The sequence below is a fragment of the Mastacembelus armatus genome, chromosome 21 (assembly GCF_900324485.2).
Source record: "Mastacembelus armatus chromosome 21, fMasArm1.2, whole genome shotgun sequence".
Taxonomy (NCBI): domain Eukaryota; kingdom Metazoa; phylum Chordata; class Actinopteri; order Synbranchiformes; family Mastacembelidae; genus Mastacembelus; species Mastacembelus armatus.
Window position 1 is genome coordinate 10,475,222 of NC_046653.1, and position 23,975 is coordinate 10,499,196.

A 23,975-nucleotide genomic window follows, 5' to 3' on the forward strand; every position below is an offset into this window, starting at 1 on the left:
TAATCTTCTACACCAGCATTTTGTTATAACATAGAGCAGAACAACTATTTTTCTAGCTTATATACAGCTAGAATGAGTTCAAATTTAAGGCTTTCTAAATGCCCCCTTAAAAACAACTATGTCCTTCTAACAGGAAAAACAGGTTCTAATATCAAATGTCAGCCCTGCAGACTGGCACATCTCTCTCTGATCCTAAAACTGGGGTAGACATGCTACGAATATAGATGCAAATTACTTGAACCCATTGAAAACTATTTGCCTTCTTGAATATGTATGGGAACCATTTCAATTTTCAGCATGACAGCATGCATGACCTTCACCAGCTGCAACAGTATACTGATGCAGCAGCATCAGTGGCTGTAAAGAGTGTAATCTATGTGCAACAGAGATGGATTGTAGTCATTATTATTGTATGAACTCCTGCTGAGATGCAACAATGTGTCATGAAGGAGGGGACTGATTGGTTGGGGGGCCATGGTGGTGGAGCCAATCAGAGGCAGGGTACACACCGGACATGTCACGACAGATTGATCCCAGCCTTTAAACAAAAAATATTCCATAAATTTCATGCTATTTAGTGTGTATAGTTAATTTGGCACATTATAATAATCCAATGACGGTTAGCAATTAAAAATTAAGAGGTTTTTTGTACAACCTCATATCAGTGAGGCAGAACTGAACCAGGTGGGAACTAAAGCATGGCATTAAAATGTGCCCTGGCCAGTTCTGCTGTCACCCCCTTACAGACATACTGACTTAAAGACCTGCCTTCCATTCAGAAGGACTCAGGGCTGTCCAGCTGTGAAATCAGCAAGTGTTTGAGGACCCTCTGGTTGATTTGTGCACACTTCCAAAAGTTCACAATTCTGCAGACTTTGCTTTGTGGAATAACCCACATGGCATAGTGCTCTGAGGTTAGAAGAGCAGTGAAGGGGTGCCCTTATGGCTTAGTGGTTTAGACACTGACCATAAATTGCAGTGTCCCTGGTTGGTACCTTTATTGTATGTCATTCTCCATCATTCCCTCCCTCCAGCTAGATCCGTCCTATGAGTACTATTTTACTTATAAACATGAACTGAACATGCAAATTCATTAACTCTTCAATCATCGCTGGGGTCAATTTAACCTCATTCAGTGTTTAATGTCTCTAAATAAATTATTGACATTGTCATTTTTTCTTTTATATTTAATGACTTTTCTAGATTAATGGGGACAGGTGGGTAAACATAAAATAAAAATGAAAACACATCAGTTTTCTATGGCGGCAGTTTGACCCTCTGCTGTGTTAGTCGTATTAAACAAGTAAGAAGTATCAACATTTAACACACATTTATTTCAACTAAACTAATTTTCTGGTAATTGCCGGGATCAAAACGAGCCCAAGGAAAAATGATGGTAAATTTTAGGACGACAGGAGGGTTAAACTAATATTACCCACACTTTTTGAGATATCGCAAATTGCCATCCCATTCCTCTCCTGCATGCTCCGATTACACATGTGACATTAGTGCTGAGGACACATTGGAACACATTTTCTGCATTGATGTAAGTCATTCTGAAATTTAAGAGCGGGTACAAAAATAATCTGGACTGCCACTATGCTGGTCACAATACCATACTACAATAAAAAATGAGGAAATTGTTTATTATTATTTGTGCACACAGTTTATATGGTTTTGGTTATCTCCAATAATGCTTGGCTCTTATATGACCAAAACCACACATGCAAAAATGTTCAAAATGGGTTGTTTATACACACAGAATCGTGTTAGTAAACTGGTATGTGCCTAACCTTTACAAATGACCTAATCAACAGTACCCTTGTAGCTCTGCTAATGAAAAAGAATTTTCCACTTTAGCTCGTCACTTCATTGACTGTATCGATTGGGCCAAGTACAAAATGTCAACTTTGCATTATTCAAAGCTGGTTTGGAACGTTTTCTATCTGAAAGTGTCGGGTTGGATTTTCTTCAGTGGCTGTTTCAACAATTCCCCGGCATGTCCATATCTAAACAATACAACAGGTGAAGATTCATTTTGTTCTCTTTTGACATCAAAATACGATAACACATATGCTGGGACACATTTCCTGGAGTTACATCTGTGTGAGTGTATGCATCTTCCCTAGGCTTTCTATCTGACCACAGAGAGTGTGACAAATGGATGTGTCAGAGCTTGATGGAGCACTGCGATTGCTTTGCTAGGCACAAAGCTATTACAACACTATATAGACAGTTCCCCCCCAAAAAATCCTGTTTCAATCAACCACACATAATCTGGAAGACGAAGAAAGATGTTCAACTGTTGATAGAAAGAGTCATGCTCTCTTCCTCGACGAATATCATTTCTAATACAGAATTGAAATCTGAAGTACAAAGTTGAATTCAGATTTATGTACAATTTTCTCTCTAGAAAAATGTTACCTAGGGCATGAACAAGTCATACTTGTAGTACAGTAATACTACTAAAAATCATTGAATTCAGTGCTTTCCATAGAAATGCACTGCCAGTGTTCTGTGTTTAAACAATTGCATAATTGCTAATTACTAATATAGACATGTAATAGACATGTAATAGGCATGTAATTTAGCAGCTTGTATATGGAGCTTTTGATTGATTTTTTCAAATCGAACTAACCACAGAATTGTGACTGTAATCAAATCACAATGCAACATCTACATATAATAACAAATCTTGTAAAATACTGGTTTAATCCTTAACCAGCAACCATGTTTTTGAAAAATCTGAAGACGAAAACTAACCAGTGTTATACAGTAAATGCTTTGTTATATTTCTTGCCTGGGTAAGCATTTTGTCTGCATGGTGAGACTCAGCTGTAATGTCTTTTTGGAGCTATGATGAGCCTTATGGTACTGCAGCAAATTCATTCCTCCAAAAGTGCAGAGTTGAGGTTCAGGTTTGGAAGACAGCAGACACGTGTCATTCGCGAAGTGATATATTTTTCTGATGCAAGTCAAGTGAAACAGACAGGAGTAAACAGCCTACTAGAGATAAAGCATCATGACCTTGGGCAGGTTTCCTCTAACTGGGCCACCTCACTGTTCCCTTTAGTGAGTGTTTGTGCATAAGAATGAAGTACAAAAGGGTGTGTGTGTGTTTGTGTATGTGTGTGTGTGTGTGTGTGCAGGTGGAGGCACAAAGAGACTAAAAGGAAAGACTGATGTGTGTGAGAAAACACTATGTGCATCTGAATGTGCATGCAGGTTCAGAGTGTGTGTGTGTGTGTGTGTGTGTGTGTGTGTGAGCAAGAGAAAAGACAAAGGAAATGTCAATGTGCAAACCTCAGTTTGTACGCTCCGGTGAGGGTGGGTGTATCGGTAGGTCAAGCCTTAGTACAGTATCCTTACCCAGAAATCAATTCCCAGTTGAACAGAACCTTCCTATTTGACTGTACTAACAGAAGCAGAAAAAACCTCCAGGTTTGACTTTATGTTTGACCAAATCAGGCTCCCTGCATTTACAGAGAGTTCATAAGAATGCATAGTTTACCTGAGCATTTATCTATTTATCTGATTAGCATTCACCACTGGTTAGTACTGGTTAGTAGACTGTTATAAAGAAGTCAGAAAACCTTCCAAGAGTTGTGTTATTTTTGCTGATTTTGTTACTTAGACATTTGTGTAGCAACATTACACAAATCTACAAAAAAGATCTTGAAAAGACTGTAGTTTACAGTGCTGTTATTTTGCTAGATACAAAGATGCAAGCCTCATGCTGTCTGACTATAACTGTTAATAGTTTCCCAGTTTTAACCTCTTGCTGTCCTGCTGTCTGTCTCTCTCCCTTTCTCTATCACTCTCTGTCTGTCTCCTTTGGCTATGCATTTAGAGTAGGCATTTTCTGCCAGCATTTGTCAGCTTATCTTAACCTGAACACACACACATGCACACACACACACACACACGCACACACACACAACTAGTTTTTCCCTTCCATTGCATTGACGTCAAAATGCAGCAAAGGTAAGATGGAGTGAGGGGGGAGGAGGAGGGGAGTGGAGAGGAGTGGACAAAGGAAGGGTGGGTGAAGACAGTTCTGGAGACACAGGGAGGAGAGAGGAAGACAGGAGGAGGAATATACAGTAAGTAGAGGAAATGGTAGACAAAGACAACTGAAGAGAGAGAGAGAGAGACTGGGTTTTCTATCACTCCTCAACCAGTAAAATCACACTGACAGCTGAGGAAAAGGGGATTTATGTTAATGCAGGCCGAACACTGGACTTAAAATACACTGGAAATAAATAAGTGATCTTCTGATCAGTGAATTCAGTGGTTTTATATCAAATGCAAAGATTTTTTGCAAAAAGTGCTAAACCAACTCTGATTTATGCAGTCAAATCACATCAAAATGATGATTCAAGAGTCTAATGGATTTAAGTACAAAGGAAATTTAATATTAATAGTAAATATGGGGTCGGTGTCAGAATCCTTACTTAATATTCCCAACCTTAAAATTAGGTAAGCGTCAGCATCAGATATGAAATCTTAAAAGATGAAATGTGCAAACTGGTATTGGGCACCTTATGTTCATTTCGTCCAGACACAGATGTGGGGCTCATAACAATATTGATATAATATGTATGAAACTGTTTTGCTGTGCTCAGCTGTTCATGTTAACACATAAAACCACTTGTTAAGCAACAAAAACACGATCAAATGGCTGTGTTACACAGAGGTGCTTCTCTGTCTAAGAAACCACTGACTTGGCTGACACTGATTTAAAGAGAGCACACTGGCCAACTTCAGTCAACCACTTCAGATTTCTCATAGTAGTAATTTGAATGATTTACAACCAATATAACCTGTAATTGGTCAGCACGGTGGATTGGTGGTTAGTACTGTTGACTCATAGCTAGAAGGTTCCTGGTTTAAAACCCAGCAGGGGCCTTTCAGTGTGGAGTTTGCATGTTCTCCCTGTGCTTGTGTGGGTTTTCTCCAGGTACTCCAGTTTCCTCCCACAGTCCAAAAACATGTATGTCAGGTTGATTGGTGACTCTAAATTGCCCATAGGAGTGTGTGTGAGTGTGTGAGGTTGTTTGTCTCTATGTGGCCCTGTGATGGACTGGTGACCTGTCCAGTGTGTACCCCTGCCTTCCACCCATAGAGAGCTGGTTTAGGCTCCAGCAGATCCCTGTGACCCTAAATAGAAATAAGAATGGATGGATGAATAACATGCCATGGGCTTTGTTTGTCATTTCATTGGCAAAAGTGTCATTGAGTATCAGCAAAATGAAAAACCTAGCAATTATATGTTCTGTCAGTTCTTTACTAATAAAAAACAATTCAAAAAATCTATTTGGTCCTTTAAGAGCAGCAAACCATATCTACAATGGAAGCACCTATCACAACCTTATCCTATACAAGCATTAAATATTTCTAGTAGAAAGATTATAGTGTTTCAAAGACAGTTCTCTGTGTCTTCTAAAGTTGAAGCAAACATGAGAACAAAGTCTTTTTAGTCCATAATTCCCCTGTTTGTGTTTCCCGGACAGCATGGAGCCACAGTCGAGGGATACTTCCTGGTAGTGGTGTGGTCTGTTGCCAGAACTACAGCACTGGGGGACGGAGCCGAAGTGATTCTACTAACACAGACTGCTGATTCCTTATATTAGTTTCTGCTGAACTTCACAATGTATTTCTTACACAGATATAGGATTGTGGATTTTGTCCCTCAGTTCTGAGGATACAGACATTGACAGTAACTGTGTACACAATGCATGCATACGGTATACTGTCAATACAGACTGGAAAAGAAATCGAATCCTAACATTTTATAGTTCCAAAAGTAGGAAAGCAGGTCTGCAAATGTATTAAAATTGGTATATTAGATGTTATACCACTTACTGAGACTGAGAACTACAGACCTGCCTGTTTTTGAAACATAATACTCTTTAAAGATTTCCAGAAGTTTCTTCAAAAAAAAAAAAGAAAGAAAGAAAGAAAGAAAAAAAAACACTCCCTGTTTTACAGCAGCCATATAATCAATTTTCTCTCCTTGGATGCCACTACTTCCTGTATTCATGTATTCAGCTCCTGCATTCAGCAGGTCCTCACCTCCCCCCCCCCCCCCCCTCTATTTTCTCCTCTTCTTTACATTTGCATCCATCTGGTACTTCCCTCCTGCTCTCCGTCTCCTCCTCTAACTCCGCTTTGCTGCATTCCTCACACGCCGAGGGTTAGCCCAAAAAGCTGTCAGGATATGCTCTGCTGTCAGCGAGATGCCGAGTGGGAGCGCATTAGATATCGGCCTCGGTGTGTCCCTGACAAGAAACAAGCCAATTAAGGAATCCCACGGCACTGCTTAAGCCCGGTTATGGCAGAGGTCCCTGAGACGAACACTGGCGTGCTAAATCATCATACCTTTTTTATATTAGAGCCTCCGTGGGGAGAAATAAAGTGATTGTGGATTATTCCCCTTTTTCCCTTTCTCACAACCCTGCTGGCCATCACTCAGCGGCACACCGTAGAAAACTTTATCTGAGCTACGAAGGACACTGGCATGCAGATTTTCCTCTCTCCCCTCCTCTCTGTTGTTCAGCCTCACTCTTTATCCTAATAGTATTAGGAATGGGGGAAGTGCTTTGAGATAAGCCTTAGGTCGTGTAGTTGCAATCAATTACTGTGGTTAAATATTGCAATAAAAAGATTAAGGATTAGTACTGAAGGGAAGTAAAGAGGCTTGAGAGGTTGTGAAAATGCCTTTGTGTGGGTATAAGCACTTAAATGTGTGTTTGGTGTTAGTCACCTTATTAATTTTTGCTCTCAAGTTATGTTGACTTGCTCTCTGACACGATCTCCTCTCTGTGTCTGTTTTCTTATTCCTTTCTGTCTTTTCAACTTCATCTCTCCCCACCACCACACATCCTCCAACCTCAAAAGCTAAATCTGACAGCAAGCCTCTAAAAACTTTTCCTGAAACCGACAGACCGATTTGTTCAGAGGACTTTAGGCTGATTAGCGGCTGCTGGAGTTTACTCTTGTTCTGATAGGACAGTGATAAAGAAAGCTGGGTAGAACCATGGTGCAGTATCATGTAGTAACACAGCAGGAGGCTGCATGATGGAGGGCAAAGCAACACCAACAGTTTGCGACCAAAAGTTGGATGGGTAATAGCAGTCTCTTTTAACAATGTCACTTTGTCTTTGGTATTGAAGCTAACTGGAGGCAGTACTGGATTAATACATGTATGGTGCACAAGTAAGCATTTACTGCTCCTACTGTTGCTTGTTTAGAAGCAGACGTTGTTTTTATTGTTGTGCTGAAAGTCAATGTCATTCAATTGAAAAACAACCTGTAACACATACACACCACAGGTGACCATGATGACAATGTAGCTAGTTGCTAATAAATAAAAAAAAAAAAATCTTCCTAAAATATAACCTGCCAATTTTCATCTCTCTCTCTCTCTCACACACACACACATTTGGAGACCAATGTCTTGCTCTGAGCAGAACGCTAATGTATCAAGGATCCACGGTCTAATATCTGACGGAACAGTGTTTCGGCAGAAGTAAACCAATGTGCCATTGTGCTCCCCACTTACATAACACAGTGTTTATACGCCCCCGGTGGATCTGACTTATTGGCTGCTTGGGATCACTGACAATACATAAAAATAGGATTACTCTCTCCTTTTATGATGGACAACTATCATTCTTTGTCGCCACACCTTCCTATGCTCAGCTCCCATTATAATGTCAATGAATGGAAACAAAAGACAACATTATGCATTCTTAATCCCTTAAAGCTGTTTCATGTAATTTCATAAATAAGCGCTCCTCTCTCTGCTCCACACTCTCCCCCTACCCACCACAGAGAAATGACTCATGCATATTTCAGCAGTGTGTCTGCCCATTCTGAGTGGAGCTTATTGTGGCTGTATGCAGACGCCAAATCAACCCTCTTTCCCTTCTCCTCTCTCTGTCTCGCTCGCGTTCACCCCTCTGACGCCTTGTTCTTCATCACTATTCAGCATTTCAGAACATGGAGGGGGAAAACTGAGAATAGAGATGCACATCTTTGCCTCATGAAAACAACCACTCACCTTCTTTTCCACTAAAAGTATCAGTTCAGACACACAAGTATTAACTTCTGCTAGAGCAAGGATTGCAGTCTAAGTCCTTGAAATACATGGTACAGATCAATTGCTGCTCAATATGCACACATCTAATGATAATGATATCTAATGATAATAATCTATGAGGGTGAACGTGTTTTCAAACTCTGGGGATATTCCCATGTTCAGTCATTAAAAAATGACATGGTTTCCCTTGCAGGCCTATTGAAACAGGTCTATTTACTTTCTAGGCAGAGCAGGTATAAAACAATCAAAGGGCACCTTGCATGGGAGGCTCGGCATGATCATGCACACGATCATGTTTACAGTGTGTAAACATCTGTTTACACCTGTCCAATATGCTGGAAATGCCCAGCACGTGGATCGACAGGGAAACATATTCTAGGCAATGTTATTTTCATTTTAATTAAAAGTATTTCCAGGCAACTGATAATCTCACAAAAGAGATCTCACAAACTGTAATCCTGATCATAGTGAGGAATTTACAGTCCAACATTGCTAATGAACTCCTCAACTCCCCAGACCAACAGCTAAATCTTATTTATGACTTTTACCATACAGGTTTCTCTCAACAACCCTGTCTCCTTTCTATACAACTAAACTACAGCTACAGTAAAATGTACAACATACCTGATCTTGCAGTACAACATCCAATTTGAATACAGAGTGATTAAACTTTTTTTTTTTGGTTATATTAAGGCATTCACATCACTTGGCTATGGTTAGCAAAAGATCATGGCCTTGTTTAATGAAGAAAAAGTTCGAAGTGACTTCAAACACAATGTCTTTATTTACATTTCACCAAAACCCTGGCCTTTCCCCAGCCTTTAACAAAATGCTTTTTTTGAGGGACTCTGGAGTCAAACTCAGCTCTGTGGTGTGACAGCTGTATTCTTTGTACACGATCCGCCATCCAACCAAGCTGTAAATAAATGGAGCGCTTCATTCATTCAAAAAACATGAGTCTCTGAACATAATCCAGTCATCGATTACGTGTCCTACAAAATGTATTTGCTGTTGCAGTTGAATGTAATTTATGGCAGCCAGGGTTGTGCAAAGAAGAGCACAAGAAGGCAAAGAGAAGCAACGGTGCAGCATTAGTATATGCATTGATTAAAATTACAACTTGGATAGGAGAGGAGGCGTTGCACACATTAGGAGTGCTGTAAAATTGTTGTACGTTGTTGTAGCAAAATAATTATACCTCACAAGTTTGAGTTATTGCAGCAGTATGTAATATCAAGATTTTGTGTGTGTGTGTGTGTGTGTGTGTGTGTGTGTGTGCGCATCTGTAGAACAAAGCTGCATCCTACGGGGAGTTTGGCAGAGTTGAATAGGGGGTGGGAAGCAAGAGACAAGGATAGTCAGAGAGACTGAGAAATGAAAGGGACAGGTGTATGCTGGTGATCTAAACACAACATAGATGTAATTGACATAATTTTAATTCTCTGAGGCATAACTCAAAACGTGATGCCTGTATTTTAAGATCCTGTGCAGCTTACATTTCCCTCGAATATTAACGTCTCTGATGTCTGTTGCAAATAAACTACATCAATTTTTTTTTCAGGTTAAGATTTGTTTTCTGATCAACTTAATCTGGGGTCCTGCCACTGCGTTGTAATGCTGGCAAACCACTGGAGTATACTTGTGATTAACCTTACTCTTCTACACAGCCACTCATCTTCCTCTTGTTACAAGAGTTGTTAATGGCTTTGGATAAAAACCCATCCATAAATATACACCTCAATTCCCACTTCACCTTCAATTTCATATCACACAACCAGCTATATCCCTGGTAATCATGTTGGAGCAGTTATTGCATATGAAGTCATTTTAAAACGTGCACTGGGTAGAACTGACGGCAGTAGTTCATATCCAGAACTAGAACCAGTGTGCAACTCTGATAGGCAGCTACATGGTGTGCTGCTGTATTGGTCTGATACCAGGCTGTGTCTAATATGGTGAGGATTGACTTCCTCTTGCTGGCTCCCAGGTAGTAAAGGGGATTTAAACTATTTTACCTCCCCAGATCTTCACACCTTCCCTCAGGCCCTCTCACCTCGATGCCTTAAATATTAATGGTAAATCGGTGGATAGCGGATGAGTGAGGAGGAGAGAGGGTTGACAGCTTAATCATGGAAGCGGCAGCCTCCCTCTCTCCTCTTTCCCAACGCTGTGGGCGGCTGTCACCATGACCTACATGATGTAATCACCTCCATAACCCTGATATTGGCCACAGAGGACCTTGCAGGGAGAGATAGAGAGGCAGAAAAAGGGGGAAGGACCTTAGGGATCTGCCAGGAAAATATCATTTAAAGTCAAAACTCACAGAGAGTCCGGACAGTGGAGGATGTGGAGACACTAGACAGCTTCTACTTATGCAATTTATTGCCACAGCTCACTTAAACACAACCACAGTCTGAGTGGAGTCACCTAACAATACAGATGTCATAGTTTATTTTGTTTTTAATCGACTCTTATTACTTATCTTGTTTTTTCTTTTCTCATGATAACATTCTGATTTTACAGTAACGTATGACAGCACAGACAGTGCTCAAGATCGAGCCCTACTTGAAAGTTTGGATTTCAGCTACACAGAGTATCAGTGTTAGATCACAGCTGATTGGGTATGGCAGACACAAACTGCAATCATTACCTTTATTCTTGACATTTTGAAAAAAAAGTGAATCACCCCAGTCATCAGTGGGTGACGCTTATAATTTGGCATGGACACATGGAGCCTGTGCCTGTTTCCTCAAATAAGTCTCCATCTTGAATTGTGCTTTCGTTAATAGGAAAGGAGTCAGCACCAAAATGGTGCATGTGAACAAAGAAGTGGAAGTCAGCCAATTCTGCCTTTGCTGCTTACTGCACACATCCATCAGTACTTCAGGTATTCTGACAGCAGAGAGATCAAAACATGAAGGTTTTCATCCGACGAAGCTGCAGTTTGTTGTTTGCACATCTATATTTCATGCTGCTGATACACTTTCAGTCTGGCACGTGCTGCTGTTTCCAGAGTTCTGAGTTTGAGCCGTATATGGCGTTGAATGTAATTATTGCCAGAACAAAATCAAAATAGTCCTTTTGGGTAGCTGATAAAATACATAATACAGATACAGTACATGCACTAATTGTTTCCCTTGTTACTGAGAAGACACCACAGATAAAATCAAGGCTTAATTGCTACATTTTAGGAACATGAATGTTTTTTTTCTTTTTCATCAGCTTTTCAATCCTCTCCTAAAGAACTTGAGCAATGGCTGGTGGAAAAGTGACATATTTTGGAATTTAATTTCATTATGGTGAAAGATTAAGATGAGCTTGTCATCCCAAAAGTGTTTAACATAATGTTGAAAATATGGTCAAATATCAATATCAGTGTTGTAGTTAGTTTTGTAAGCTTGGTCTGAACTGGCTACCAATCTAAATGCTTTGACTGTAGTATCTCTGTGGCATAAAGTAATACACACATGACAGGAATTGATACAGCAAGACTGAGCAAGATGAAGGGATCTTTGTTGGAGACATTGGCTCATTATCTTTGCCCAAGATACAGTATTTCCCATGTGGACAGAAATATATGAACTACAACTCACTGGTATTGTACCCATTCTCAACCATCTCTGACACAACGTTCATGTGCAGTATTTTGAACTCGAGACACCAAACAGTACAACCAAATACAATAATCTGGAGCAGAGCTGCTCTTCTTACCCCATTGAGAGGATATGTCTTCCATCCAAGCTCTCCAAGCACAGATGTCGTATCCAGCAGCACAACTGAAATGAGAAAGAGAGGAGCGGGGAAAATCCGACCATTAGTAATCTGTCAAGACACAAAAAGCCTCTTTCTCACACAGGAAACTGAAATATCAGTCATAAACGTGTTCATTTAGACATTTTTTATATTAGCAGAAATGAGCTTCTCAGATGAATATTTATGAGCGTGGCAGGTTATACAGTGAGAGGAACATTTTTGCCACTTGCTACACAATTTGGGGACTGATGGATTGCAGTCAGATTGCTGTCAACAGTCCATTCCCTTACCTGCCATTTTTCGTTTCCACCCACAGCTTTATTTCAATCTCACTCACAACAATATGCTCCTCCTCTACATATGAGTGAGACTATTTGTGTCTCTAACCAGTTCCAGTTATAAGCCAAATACTAATCAAGTTTCTGCTACGTTTTCTATGTAAATTAGGTCTTCACCAATGGATTATGTGATTCAGTATAATAGTTTAATTGAGAGCTGACTAACTTTTCAGGTCGAAATGCAAATGTACCCTTGAAAATATTGTTATTTTTGACAATATTTTGTCTTTCTCTCAAGGACAGTATATTTAATAATTCAGGGGGAAAGTAACTCTCCCAGGGAAAAGTGATTTACAGTGAAAAGGAGCAGACGTGGCTTCCTGAATTTACCTTCAGTGTGACACTAGAATAACACCACTCAATTAAAAAAAATGCCTTTACCTGCACTTGTGACAACATTAGGGAATAACAGACACAGCACAAAATCCATAAATATTGCATGGACCCCATCCTGTCACCTTGTCAAATGTGCCAAATGCACAGTATGTGTGACAGTACGGTTAAGTCCAAATAATATGTGGCTATACTGCCTCATGAAGCAAGTATAAGAAAACTGGTATTCAGGGAGAGGGTCGTCACTGGCAAAAAAACTCCCCAAAACAAACAAACAAACAAAAAAAAGACACCAACACTAGACTCGAGAGGCTTGTTTAAAGCTAATCCGCTCTCTCACTGCTGAATTGGTAGCCAAAAAATTTTATCTTTAAACTTGTCCTTGAAGTGTCACAGACTTAGAGCTTAGATGCCAAGCTGAGAATCACACACGGTTCATAGTGACACTGATTTCTGACAAATCATACAGTATTTGCTACTTGGATAATGACTTGAGTATTAAGTGTCAGTCAGTCACGAATGTCCACTTACAGCTCTGTAAGTGGTCCTTGGGGGGCTCATTATGCCAGCACAAATCTCTATCAGTGAAAATATTTCTTGAATTAATCTCTATTAACATCATCGCTCTGGGATAGCTAGCTATTACAAGCAAATGAACATCAAAGGAGGCCATTTCATTGCTGTGATATCATTGGCAAATTACAGGACACCTCTGATGAAGCTTGGCTGACAAATACTGCCCAAGTATCTGCTCACTGGGGTTTTCATTGTGTCTCTGTGTGCATTTGTCTGTCATACACAACCGACTAAATGCTTCGCCTCATCTCCCTGAGAACCAGTTTAGGACACACTGCAGAGACAAAATGTAAAATGTATTTTAGATCAAAACCAAACGGATGTATGACAACATCCAAGAGTTAAGAAAACCATCCAGGATAGGGGACCCCAGTGGTGTCAGAGTCAACAAATATAACACAGGTGTAAAATGCACATTGATGCTTGCAGTGCTGGTTTACTGGTACAGCAGATAAAAGTACATTTACAATAAAAACTGAAACAGACAATTCTTCTTTATTCAGTTACTTTGAGTCTATGTTTGTCTATCCAATGCAGTCTAACAAACACCCTTCAAAACCAGTCAGAATGGCTGTGTTACCTGTGTATGTGAAAGACTGAACTGCAACTGTCACAAATCTAATGCAGATTTTCACTTAATGATTTCTTATGCCTATCATGTTTTTTCATTATCATATAAACGCTATTGATATATGAAATATGAGATAAGATGCTTTTTCCATAGTTATTTTATGTTAGAATAGAGGAAGTAATTCTATTCATTCTAATTTCTAAATTGATTAGAAAAATTACTTAAGTGCTTTAAAGTAGCAATCTGCACAACTTATTAAACTGCCCCCCATGTGGAAGAAGAGTTTAACACAGAATTAGAATAAATTAGAATTAGAATAAATGCTCTACTATCTTCACTCACTGTAAAGGAGTGGACACTCCAGGTATGTCAGAGAATATACTCTAAAACATAATTTGTGATCCCTGAGTTATAACTGAGGTGACATCATGGAAATGTCCACCTGCTGGACATGAATGACAACTGAGAAGTGATGAAATCAGACACCCTGAGCAAACAGGGAGAGCAGAGAAAATAACGTATACAGTATATCTGCAGCAGGAGAAAAAAGAGAGAAAGTTTGAAAAGTTTGAGTATTTAAGCATCTACGAGTTGTAACTGCAACTTGACAAATATGGATTTTGATCAATGCCATGTTTTTTTCATTTCGTTCTTGAATGTGAATGTGCACATTTTCACTCTATACTTCCTCCAGAAATGATTTACTATTACTGCAGGGTTGACCAGTGAAAGAAATTATTAACATTGATGATGGGACAAAAAAATAAATAAATAAATAAATAACAGACAGCCACCTCACCCCCTAAGCAGAGTTATAAACCAATTGCCTCTGAACCTTTAACGTCACATTTCACTAGCTATCAAGAAACAGCGGGACCAGCATGAAGCATTTTCCTCCTGCTGTCTTTTGTTGAGAAAGTTTGAGTTTTCAGTAGGTGATGCTCTTCACTTTGTCTCACCACATCTCATCACTGCTCATTGTATGTCAGGAAGTTTGAAGGGATTTTATCAAGTCTGAATCCAATAAGCAATGTACAACAACAATAAACAATGTACAACAACAATAAACAACACAACGCAGAACTGATTGTTGCACTGCTGCAGGCAGCATTTGTCCTTCTCAGGTTATCAAAACAACGTAAGTTATTACGCTTGATAAATATTTAAACTAAGGACTTGGTGTTCCCCCTTTACCATCACTATCTTTCTGATGTCAGCCTTATTTGTTTGAAAAGGCAATTTTTCCCCCCAAAACTTTATTAATAAGGTAATGTGGCACAAAACATTTGTTTAAACAGTGCTGCTGAGTTATCACCGGAAGAAGCCTAAGTCTTTGCTGATGTCTGGGCCAATGTTTAAACAACAGGGAAACAGATTCCAAAGGGGGAATAGATTTTGACACTGGAATAGCGACACTGGATCACTGGATCCAGAACTATAGGCTATGTAGTTCTGTTTATTCATTCCTCCATCCATTATATATACCTGCTTATTCCCAATTAGGGGTCACAAGGATCAGCTGGAGCCTATCCCAGCTCTCTTTGGGTGAAAGGCAGGGGTCCACCCTGGACAGGTCACCAGTCCATCACAGGGCCACATAGAGACAAACAACCTCACACACTCACACTCACTCCTATGGGCAATTTAGAGTCACCAATCAACCTGACATACATGTTTTTGGACTGTGGGAGGAAACCGGAGTACCTGGAGAAAACCCACACAAGCACAGGAAGAACATGCAAACTCCACACTGAAAGGCTGGGTTGTGAACCCAGGACCTTCTTGCTGTGAGGCAACAGTGCTAACCCCCATCCACCGTTGCACCCTAGTTCAGTTTATTTCAGACAAAATGAAATCTTTAAGTACATCAAATCATTAGAGCATAAGATGACACGTAAATACTTTGAGAAAGTGAGTTTTTTAGCAAACTGTGTAAAGTGCCTAATGACTCCTGTTGGGTTGCATCAATGAGATAAAGTATATAAAATGAACAATTTATCAGCCAATGTAACAGATTATTCTATTGATTGACAATCCTGTTCAACACAGCAAGCAAAAGCTTCTTGCTGATCCTTTCATCTTCCATTCCCATCCTCTCCTCTCTGCCAGCTTAGTTTAATATTTCCTCTGTGGTGCCTGGTTTTGGATCTCTTCCAGCACCCCTGTGCTGTGTGTCTTTTTGTCCCCACCAGTGCTGGGTCTGTACCACGAGTGGCAGGCTGCAGGACTAGCTGGCACTGCTGCTGGTGTTAATGGACACCAGGCTTCTGTTGTGGGCAGGTAAGCAACACTGTCCCTGGACAGCAACCTAATGACTGGGAGTTTGCTGTGTCACTCATAGCACTGAGCATTTTCACACCTCACTCTTCCATAAATAGCAAACAACTGATATACATTAAAAGGCAGTATAGTCTTCTGCAGCAGAGAACACTATACTGTAAAAAAAGAGATGTGTTTTTTTTTTAATCAGCCTGTGCACAGCTTTCACGATGCACCACACAGTAAATCAAAGTGCGACATCACATTGAGTGTGCTAGATTTGTGTGAATGACTAAAGATGCTTTCAAATTAAATACCTCTAGCATGCTGACACTGTATTGAACTGATATTGCAGCAATTAAAGGTATGACCTTACATTCTCAACCTGAATGTGTGTGCTTTAGTGTTAGTGTAAAACTTGGTAATATTAACTGGTTGTTAATTTAAAAAAACAATGCAGATGTATGCTTATACACATATGTATGCATGCGTGTAAACACATATTTTAATACAATTGCACCTTTTCCTGTCTATGTGGGAATATTAAGGTATATATGCAGTGAAGAGGGTACCTACCAGTGTGCATTAAAACTGCATATGTACTATATAATAGCCACCCATCCTCTCTCTCTTTCTCCTGCTCTCCCTCTATCCCTCTATCCCTCCATGGGAGTGTTACAGTGAAGCACCCACAGACTCTGCCTGCAGCTCAACGTCCTCTGGGACTTCCACTAGTTAGATATAAATAGAACATGAGCCGGCCAACTCATAAATATATGGAGCTCCAGTAGAATGATGACATCTCCTGTCTGGTCTACAACCCTCACACACACCACAAAAGACCCCAAAATAACTTCAGCCCTAACAACAGAGCCAAAGTTAGTATCATTCAGTGTTAGTAAATATAAATGTACTGACTGTCATACATGTTGATCGTTCAATTATAGCATGCTAACTTATAACTTTGTATTTTTAAATGCGCTTAGGGTGATAGGTCTACATAGGAATGTCCTGAATCAAAATAAAACATGGCACCTCATTACTGTTGGCGACCATGGTACATTATATAATATTTCAGTATGGTGTTAGAGTAAATTTTTCCAATCAAGTTGCTTTTAGCTACATGCTGGTTTTGTTTGTGCTCAAAGATTACATAATTTTTTTTTTTTTACTTTTTCGCAGCAGAAATACTTTTTTGTCCTCAGTTTATTGTAGTTCAAAAAGCAAAGCAAGTCTTTTCAAACAAAAACCTAATATGCAAGCTCCCGTACATCCCCATTCTGGTAAACAACACGCTTTGTTAAAAGACAAACAACAGCGTTTGATGAACAGAGACTTGCAAAAATTGATTTTGCTGAGTATTTCAGTGAGGACAGCACATTGTTATTTAGTAGTGTAAACAAAGCGCTGTGCTCACAACAGACGAAAGGATGATATGCTGTGGAATGGAAAACTATCCATAGCAGAGGCAGCCTAACAGGCATGACAGGATTTTCCATGCATCTCCACACACTTCATCATCATCAAACATTCAACATCATAATAAATGGCAGCAAAGCAAATTTTCAAATGTGCTTGATTAGATCTGAAATAGGTCTGAGTGGTTTTAAATGAGATTTGTGAAGGGAAACCATGCCAATAAAATGTGAACTTGCTGTTCATTCCTGGATTAAATGTGCTGCTACAGTTGTGACCACACCTCAGTCAGTGATGTGACAACAGGTGCAGGATGACATTGCTTTCAGAAATATTGTATACACATCTGTGAGCAATTATCTTCATTTTATCCTATAAAATAACACTCTTTTTTTTCCATCTGGTAAATCTCAAAAATGTAAATTAAGCAAAACAAGTGAAAACACTAATGTGGATGTATCCCTTAACTCAAACAGCTTTCCAGTGTCTTCAAATTGATTTTCATTTCATCGTGAAATGTGTTGAAGGTAGAATTCCAGTCTGAAACCCTAAGGTATATTTTGTATACTGCACAAGCAGCATGGTCCATTTAATACCAAAGCTAACTCATATAAATGGCATTTTCAAATTAAACAGCGTTCACTGAGGCATATTTGCCTGACCATTCATGACTTTGGTAAGAGTTATTTTCCTCTAGAGTAAAATATGTAGTGGATTTTGTTCACCAGTTGGTCATAAAGCTCACATATAGTAGGCTACAACCCAACAATCATTATCTTAATACAGGAAAGCCTTTGAAGAGGCTGAGCCCTGGCAAAAATATACATCTCAGTCTCTCCAGGCAGGAAACCTTTGTGGGAAGACCTTTTATTGCATGTAGCAGCATGTGCTCCACTCAGCTATAATAAGAATAACTTTGCTATCTGTACGTGTGGAATTATGTAATTACATTAAGAAAAAACAGAAGAAAAAGCACCTTTGATGATAAAACTTATACCCAATTATGTTAAGCAAATAAAGTTCCTGTGTAATAAGCCTTGCCGTGCACATAACACATAGATATACACAGTAGTTTGCTAGTCAGAGGTGCAGACTTAACATTTCTTAACATTCTTGAATAGCACATGCTGCTGAGTATCTCCTTCTACATCAGTGATGGTCATATTATTTACTCTATGGGTGGTACCAGCAAGACTGGGAACTTTAATAAGCCATCCACACAAATCAATGTAAAGAGTCAATTTATTATTTTCACTTTGATTTGATAACTAAAGCCTCTTTTTAAGTCGCTGCAAGGCACTCATCCAATGCTGTCATGTGTTGCTAACTGACTTTCAAAGCTCCAGCAGTGTCTCAGTGAGATGCATTTGACTAACAACAACAAAAAAACTTTCATATGTGGTGCTTTTATTTGACTCATCCATTTTCCAAGGCTGGATTGCTTTCTTGATTTTTCATGCCTGAATCTCTCTGTCAAGAAAAACAACCTGGAACAAAGACATCATCTCCTGATTTACTGAGTCTAAGCAAACTTCTGCTGAGGAAAATTCTACAAGGGCTCAAGGAATCAGGTTATTAAATGAGATTTGTGAATGTTCATTACAATAAATATTGCTTCTGCTCACTTCACAAGAGAGGAAAATGTGGGGAAAAAGAATACAAATAAAGATTTTGGAAAGAGATCTACTGATGGAGAAAATGGGCTTGTTCAAACTTGGCAGTGAGTGAGTAGAGCTTTGTTAATAACTGTCTGCAATCCCAGATGATTTGATGTGAGGGATATTTTTGCTGTGAGAGCAGGCACACAGGCGGGAGGCGAAAGGTGATTGGTTTTATTGTTGTCCTAACAGCTGACTTCTCTGCCAATTTAGTCTGTGAAATCCCCAGACTTTGGACTCTGTGTTCAGAAGCAGTGAACTCCACCGGAACACCTCCATGTAATGGTGCTGGTTTTTGTCCCCAATTTAACTACATAACAAGTTGTATGCTGTAACGGAGCAGGAAGAACAAAGGAACACGTGTTTGACTAGTTTCTCTTTTCACGGTCATCTGGAGACCGGGTTTAAATGTGAACTTGCCACACCAGGTGAGCCAAACACTCATGCCGTCAAATCTGGAATACGTTAACCATGGTAACCATGAGAACCATTACCCCCCCCACCACCAAAAAAAAAACTAATCAAACCTGCAAACCCACTGAACCACCGTACACAACAGGAATCAGATATTAATTTGGCAAATATATGATCTGCGTATTGAGAATAGCGTGATGTAGCGAGGTGAGACACATTATGCCGCATCACCTAATGGGAAACTTTTCTTTGTCATCTGACTTATTATCAGTTTGTCCATACTGTGAGCTGCACCTCTCTGTGCAACACGACTGCAATTGTGCTGCTGAGGTTCCAGACCAGTCAATATGAGAAACTAAAGTACAATAGCAAGCAGACATCAGTTCAATCATTCAGTCTGTGGCAGAGAAAAACACAGAGTGAGGCTGTTATGTAGCTGCTGTCTAGGAGAACAGGGAGTAGCGTCATTCTTATTGAACAGAGAGAACAATAAAATATAACCTGGGGGGCAGATCCTGCTGTGTCCTCGCACAATCAATAAGTCTATTTTCAACCTCACTGATGCTGCAGCTGTGTGTGTGAGCGTGTATGCGTGTGGTGTCGCGGAGGAACACGCACACACACAAGCAAGCGTGCGACCATACTCAGAACTTAAACCTTCTACAAATGGAGCATACATGCAGGAGCGTTGCCCCATGCACCCAGTCACACACCGTAACATGCAAAACAGATGTGTGTCAGCGTGAAGTACATATTTCACATGAAAACACACACACACACACACACACTCGCTCACTGAATAAATTCATCTTAACCAGCTCAAAATCTTTCAGTATGTGTTTAAATTCTACTGCAACACCCCCAGCGCAAAACACACTCACTCACATACCCTCAAACAGAAGCACTGACATTCTCACTCTGTCACCCACTTAATGATTCAATCTTTGGCTGCTCTACTCTCTACTGTGTTTGTGCCTGTGTGTGTGTGTGTGTGTGTGTGTGATGTAGAACTTGTAATTAAAGCAGCCTCAGGCTTGTCATTTCAGCAGCTGATTTCCATAAAAAGGGTTTTTTTTTGTTGTTTTCTTATCTCATTCACTGTTAGGATAAAAAACACTGAGCTGATAAAAAGAATAAACTTTAAATCTGAATCTGGGTTAAGTCAAATCGGACACTTAATTCAACTAAATAATGACACGATAATAAACTTTAAAAAAAACCAAACAGCTATGAATAGATTTTCTGTGTCTCACTAAAGAAGACTGCCACAGAGGCACAACACAACAGTGATATCTTTGACGTTTCAACTTTTAACGCACTACATGCACGGATGTTAGTGGTGCATGACTTTGGCTCGGTGATGATACCTGTCAGGATCTTTCAGTCAGTCCGTTTATCGCTACTTGTCCTACATTTTCCTTGTCATCTCACTTTCCTGGCTATTTCAGCAACATTAGTGCAGCATCCCGAAGTGTGTCCACGGTGACACTGTGAGACAGGATGAGGGGAGCGGAACGGACCGCAAGATAAAACAAATGGTCTGAAGTTGTGCTGCTCAAAATCGTGACGCTCGTTGCGTGTCTCACCTTGGTTGCAGCGGCTGAAGCGAGTGAAGACAATTCCAAGAAAGAGTGAAACGAGCAAAAATCTGTTTCCCAAACTCATGTCTGCTGCAACATCTATCACCGGCTTTATCTGAGGTACTTCTAGCCGAGAGGTAACGTGGTCAGAGAAAAACGCGGTCGGATCCCCCCCCCCTCCAACACGCACTGATCCACTGGTCCTGGTCCTTACATTTGGTCCCGGTTGGAGAGAACTACCGGGTAAATGGACGAGCGATCCATCCTTTACCTGGAGGCAGCTGCGCGGAACAGACACAATCTGGGGGGAGTCTGGAAAATTTTCTAAAGTGAGATCAAATTGTCGGATTGAAATAAGAAACACTTAGCTCCTAACAACTTTGAAGCTTTCCCGTGGACTTCAGTCAGCGTTACTGCATTGTTTCAAAGACACTAAGATGTCCTTATAAATGTGGTGCGTCTCCGTGGCGCACACTGTCGTGACAGACTTCGGAAATCCTGTTGTTGGCTCGTCAGTGTGAGGACTGTCTCACTCCCTGCCTCCTGTCCGGTTCGCTGCAGCAGCGAGATGTGGACGGTGAAAACAGGAATGATTGGGATGCAGCTGAGGAGCAGCTGAAGTGGCGGCTACAGTAGAAGAGTGTGCGCATCTGTGCAGGATGCTCGGCACTAGAGGGGGTTAGCCGACAAGGCAATGGCACGTGTGTATGTGCGTGTGTGTGTCTGTGTGTGTGTCATCTATTGGTTCAAATGCAGGGCTTTCCACAAGGACCCGAAAATAGCAACACTCGTGTTTTTGCGTGATAGGATTTTGGCCAAATGAATCCCATCAGAGAAAATGTCCAGATTCTTTCCCCTAATGTTGTGAGGAAGGAAGTAAAAGATGGAGCTTGAAATAGGTTTCCCCCCTGTATATACACACATCAACACATCTGTTCAAACACATCTTTACAAACAGCTCCTCCAGTGTTATTATGTGGCTTTTATTGTCATACTTTGTGACCTATAGCCTTACTTGCACAGTCTTTTTCCAGTAGTTAAAGCAGAAAATAAACCACATACCATAATTTTAATTAGTAAACCTGAGCAATGCTCCCCTTGTGTTGAACATCACTGTAGACAAGCTGATGTCATCTAGGGGCAAATCTTGGGGCTGCTCAATAGAAATATAATATAATATTATGGCTGTAAACTATAAAAAAGTAAATCCCTTTATTCAAGTGATTGTATAACACACTGAATGAGTCTATGGGAAACTGTTTTGATCACTTTTACTGTGGAATGAGTGGAATAGTAAAATGTTAAATCTTTTTTTTTGGTGGATTTTCTGTTTCAGTCCAATCAGACATTGTGATGTTGGCGTCAGGATAATTAATAGCCATCACGTCAGTGTTGATGTGCAAACGTTGTGCCATGCTCAGTATGTCAGTACAGTGCATTTTAGCCCAGAAGAAGTGTAGCTTTAAGTCCATCCATTTGCAGGGCAGTTGTGAGCTACTCTGCCTGCCAAGCCACCAATGTCAGCCAAGATTAGGGAAGGTCTTCCGCTCATCTTCATGGACGTCTCATTGAGCGAGTAAGCAAACCCTCCCCAACCTGACCAGATTAAACAAAGCAACACTGGCTCCTGTGATGAGACCCAGTCAGTCAGGACATGGGATCAGCTTCCTGTCAGCACAGAGGAGGTGAATACATCAACATCCCAATCCGTCGCCACCACTTAGCTCACAAACAATGTGGAGAAGTTGCCAGCCGACCACTGACTTTGTGCGGCACAACAAGCTAACACGCTGGAGGACAGAGGGTTTTAGAGTAGAATATATTGACCACAGTGGCCTGTTTGTGTCTAGTGTAGCTTGAGGGAGGCCGCACACTCAACAGAAATGGATCAAGCTATTAATGTCACAGTGCAGATGTATTGTAGCTATAAAAAGATGGATAAATGTTGTGGTGCCTCTCAGCAAAAAGGGGTGGTTATAGAAATTTTAGACTTGTGCTAACAGTGTGGCTACTCTGGACTTGTCATCGATGGGAACACAGGATTAAATATTGAAATGTCTTTCACACTTGCCACTGCTTTATACGTTTAGACCCCAAATGCAGTCCATAAAATGTCAGATGTTTGGCTTTCTGCCTGAAATACTTTACTTTCACTTCATTTTATCTAGCTAAGAGATAGTGTTTACATCAGCCTTTTCTGTGCTTTATATGCTAATATTATTAGTAAAACTACTAAAAAAGCAAAATAGAACATATTGCAGATTACTTAAATCACCTCTCATCCCTGTACAGGGCGATGACTTTGAATGATTATCAAAGAGGGCAAACTGAGCCGAGGTCCTCTATGCCAACCCCCTGCAATGATTTGGTTTCCTTTGCTGTAATAGTGGTCAATGAGGTGTGACTGTAGTGTATAGGGGGCCTAACTGTGAGCTATGATTCCCCCTGTCCAGAGAGAACAAGCTCTGTCCATCTGTACTCATCACAAGCAAAGAGCTGGAACGAGACCACATCAGCACAACTGACAGAGACAATGAGAGTTTATAACGTAAATGGGTTCACTAATGTCCTGTTCATGAAGTGCTAGTGAAAAACAGAACTGCCCCATACGAGAGTTAGTACAAACAGTTGGAAAACTTAGGCCTAATGGCAAAATTCACCCCAACTCCATTATACACTCAAACTGCAAAGCACCTTGCTGCTCTGGTTTCTTTATCATTATGTTGTTTGATGGTGTATTTTTATGAACCTTTTAATAAGTGGACTGATGTACTGACAGTCTTGGAACGGTTGAAGATAATTTTTTTGGTAAATGGAAATCATCACGTTGTGATGTTTTTAACCAATGTCCTACAGACACGGGAGGAATGTATCATAAACAAAGCAGGAATATCAATTTATCTGTGTACACTGGGTTCGACACACTAAAAGACACTGACTTACAAGATGTGATTTGTGAAAGGGGCCTAAGAC

At 40.2% G+C, this 23,975-nt stretch overlaps 1 protein-coding gene across 1 annotated transcript in view; it reads right to left on the minus strand.

Annotated features, from left to right (window-relative positions):
• The window catches only part of LOC113123121 (ephrin type-A receptor 6), a 140,562-nt gene extending 119,475 nt beyond the window's left edge, over positions 1-21,087 (minus strand). Inside the window, exons 1-2 of the mRNA XM_026294939.1 lie at positions 21,009-21,087; positions 11,816-11,880 (exon numbers count right to left, since the gene is read on the minus strand). Coding sequence (XP_026150724.1) covers positions 11,816-11,880; positions 21,009-21,087 — 144 coding nt within the window. The remainder of the gene's footprint in view (positions 1-11,815; positions 11,881-21,008) is intronic.
• Between the last annotated feature and the right edge of the window lie 2,888 nt (positions 21,088-23,975).